The sequence below is a fragment of the Myodes glareolus genome, chromosome 23 (genome assembly GCF_982192425.1).
Source record: "Myodes glareolus chromosome 23, mMyoGla1.1, whole genome shotgun sequence".
NCBI classification, from domain to species: Eukaryota; Metazoa; Chordata; class Mammalia; order Rodentia; family Cricetidae; genus Myodes; species Myodes glareolus.
Genome location: NC_142048.1, coordinates 44,376,018 through 44,379,126, shown reverse-complemented (window position 1 = coordinate 44,379,126; position 3,109 = coordinate 44,376,018). Strand labels below are relative to the sequence as shown.

The following is a 3,109-nucleotide window of genomic DNA, read 5'->3' as shown; positions in this document are numbered from 1 at the left end:
GGATTCTCATCAAGAACTATGACAGAAGTCCACATTAGGAGCTACTTTGAATTTGTGTACATGTCCACTGTAATAGGTCACTGAGGAAAAGTAGCTACAATTAGGTTGGAAATTTTTTAATGAATGTATTTTTAAGAAAATTGGTTACCTGGTGATAAAAGTATGCAACTTTGTGTGTAGAGTGACTGAAGGGGATTATAGTCGTAAAAACCTTCTGGTCGCCCCCGGCCTCCCGCCCTTCCCCTTCCCGCCCGCTCCCCTTTTCCCCTCAGTCGACTCGCGCCTCCAGTTTTGGCATTCACTCCCACCCGTGACCAAAGACTTGACCACTCAAAAATCCAACTCCCTGTAACTACTCGACATGGACACCGGTGTGATTGAAGGTGGATTAAATGTCACTCTTACTATCAGGCTACTTATGCATGGAAAGGAAGTTGGCAGTATCATCGGAAAGAAAGGAGAATCTGTTAAGAAGATGCGCGAGGAGAGTGGTGCACGTATCAACATCTCAGAAGGGAATTGTCCTGAGAGAATTATCACTTTGGCTGGACCGACTAATGCCATCTTCAAAGCCTTTGCTATGATCATTGATAAACTGGAAGAGGACATAAGCAGCTCTATGACCAATAGCACAGCTGCCAGCAGACCCCCAGTTACCTTACGGCTCGTGGTCCCTGCTAGTCAGTGTGGCTCTCTCATTGGAAAAGGTGGTTGCAAGATCAAGGAAATAAGAGAGAGTACAGGGGCTCAGGTCCAGGTGGCAGGGGATATGCTCCCCAACTCAACTGAGCGGGCAATCACTATTGCTGGCATTCCGCAATCCATCATTGAGTGTGTCAAACAGATCTGCGTGGTCATGTTGGAGACTCTCTCCCAGTCCCCCCCGAAGGGCGTGACCATCCCGTACCGGCCCAAGCCCTCGAGTTCTCCAGTCATCTTTGCAGGTGGTCAGGACAGGTACAGCACAGGCAGCGACAGTGCGAGCTTTCCCCACACCACCCCGTCCATGTGCCTCAACCCTGACCTGGAGGGACCACCTCTAGAGGCCTATACCATTCAAGGACAGTATGCCATTCCACAGCCAGATTTGACCAAGCTGCACCAGTTGGCAATGCAACAGTCTCATTTTCCCATGACCCATGGCAACACCGGATTCAGTGGCATTGAATCCAGCTCTCCAGAGGTGAAAGGCTATTGGGGTTTGGATGCATCTGCTCAAACTACTTCTCATGAACTCACCATTCCAAATGATTTGATTGGCTGCATAATTGGGCGTCAGGGCGCCAAAATCAATGAGATCCGTCAGATGTCTGGGGCGCAGATCAAAATTGCAAACCCAGTGGAAGGATCTACTGATAGGCAGGTCACCATCACTGGGTCTGCTGCCAGCATCAGCCTGGCTCAGTATCTAATCAATGTCAGGCTTTCCTCGGAGACAGGTGGCATGGGGAGCAGCTAGAACAATGCAGATTCACCCATAATCCCTTTCTGCTGTTCACCACCACCCATGATCCATCTGTGTAGTTTCTGAACAGTCAGCAATTCCAGGTTTTAAATAGTTTGTAAATTTTCAGTTTCTACACACTTTATCATCCACTCATGATTTTTTAATTAAAAGCGTTTTAATTCTTTCTCTGTTCAGCAGTTACGCTGAGATATCCATATTTAGTTTTATAAGCTTCTCCCCCTTTTCCTTTTTTTTTGGGGTTTTTTTTTGGCTCATGAATTTTTGTTTGTCATGGAAATGTAAGAGTGGAATATTAATACATTTCAGTTTAGTTCTGTAATGTCAGGAATTTTTCAAAAAAAAAAATTAAAAGATGGACTGGAGCTTTTTCTTTGTGAATAGAAACTGGATGCCACAGTGAAAAAAAAAAAAAAAAAAAAAAAAAAAAAAAAAAAAAAAAAAAAAAAAACCTTCTGGTCATTGATGGGAAGCCAGAGACAGAATGACTCTGCCAAGGGGGAGAAGAAATGAACTACTCTTGGCTTGTTAATAGAGCAAGGAGCAAAGGCAAGGAGCTCCCTCTTGACAACTGCATGAGATTATGTACTTACCAAATATTTTTGCAGAATTTACCGATTTTTATTGAAGGCTCATTTGAGTGTGCAAAGTATAGTGTTATGGGGAACCTGCGAGAGATAACCAGTCAGACATCATTTATAGCAGACTGAAAGTCTTTATTCAATTTGGCTGGGGTTATACTCAGATATTCAGAGACCAGGTGCAGTGTTAAGTGTTTAAGCTAGGAACTTTTTAAAGACAGAGACTACATCCATCTTGGTATCTCTTGCAGCATCTTCAGAAGGTGGGGAGGAGGGATTGCACAAGCAAACAGTTTAACGGAAGCTAAGATAAGCAATTAGCAGAATGGGGAGTTTGCATAAGCAGCACTTTAACAAGATAAGGTAAGTTGGCTAGATCATCTTGACCTTGGGTTCCTAGAATAGAGTTGGATAGTTTTCCATAGGATTTTCATCAAGGAGATCAATTCTAGTTCAGCCTAGAACAGTCTCAGCAAGAGTACAAGATGGGGAACCTCTGTACTGCATTGCCCAGTCACATTAGGATAACGTATCCAGAGTGGTTATGTCTCATTTAGTCCGTCATCATGTGCAAAGTTAAAAATCACTGGCCTTTGTATTTAGAATAAAGAGCAGAAAATTTTCTTTTTCTTTTCTTTTCTTTTCTACTGTTTTTTAACCTAACACAAACCAGTGTTAAGTGACGCAGAACAGAAGGACTGGGGCTCCCTAGAAAACTGATGAACTGAAAGTTGGTTTTCTTTCTGGGAAATTGCTCTATAAGACAAAGCCTTTTTGGTCCAAAGATTATCATAATAAGCAAGCTGATAAGCAGTAGCCATAGTTCTTGACTTCCTTTTGATTGACTAGGTAAAAAAGCATAGAAAATACACATGGGGTTTATGATGCTTGTAAGAGTTTCCCCAAAGAGACTGGTGTTATGCCCAGATTATTGAGTCCCCCAAAGACCATCAAGGAGTCTGAATCCATATGCAAAAGCAAAGAGCCTTTATTCAAGTTTGAGCTTGGACCTTACTTGTGTTCAGTATAGCTGTAGGAGATCAGAGAGCCTCGAACTCAGTTT

At 43.0% G+C, this 3,109-nt stretch overlaps 1 protein-coding gene across 1 annotated transcript; it reads left to right on the top strand.

Moving 5' to 3' along the window:
- Positions 1-222: 222 nt before the first annotated feature.
- Positions 223-1,852, top strand: LOC148118354 (poly(rC)-binding protein 2). The gene has a single exon (XM_087900801.1). It carries the CDS (start codon positions 362-364, stop codon positions 1,457-1,459), a length of 1,098 nt encoding a protein of 365 aa, XP_087756927.1. The 5' UTR covers positions 223-361; the 3' UTR covers positions 1,460-1,852.
- Positions 1,853-3,109: the final 1,257 nt, after the last annotated feature.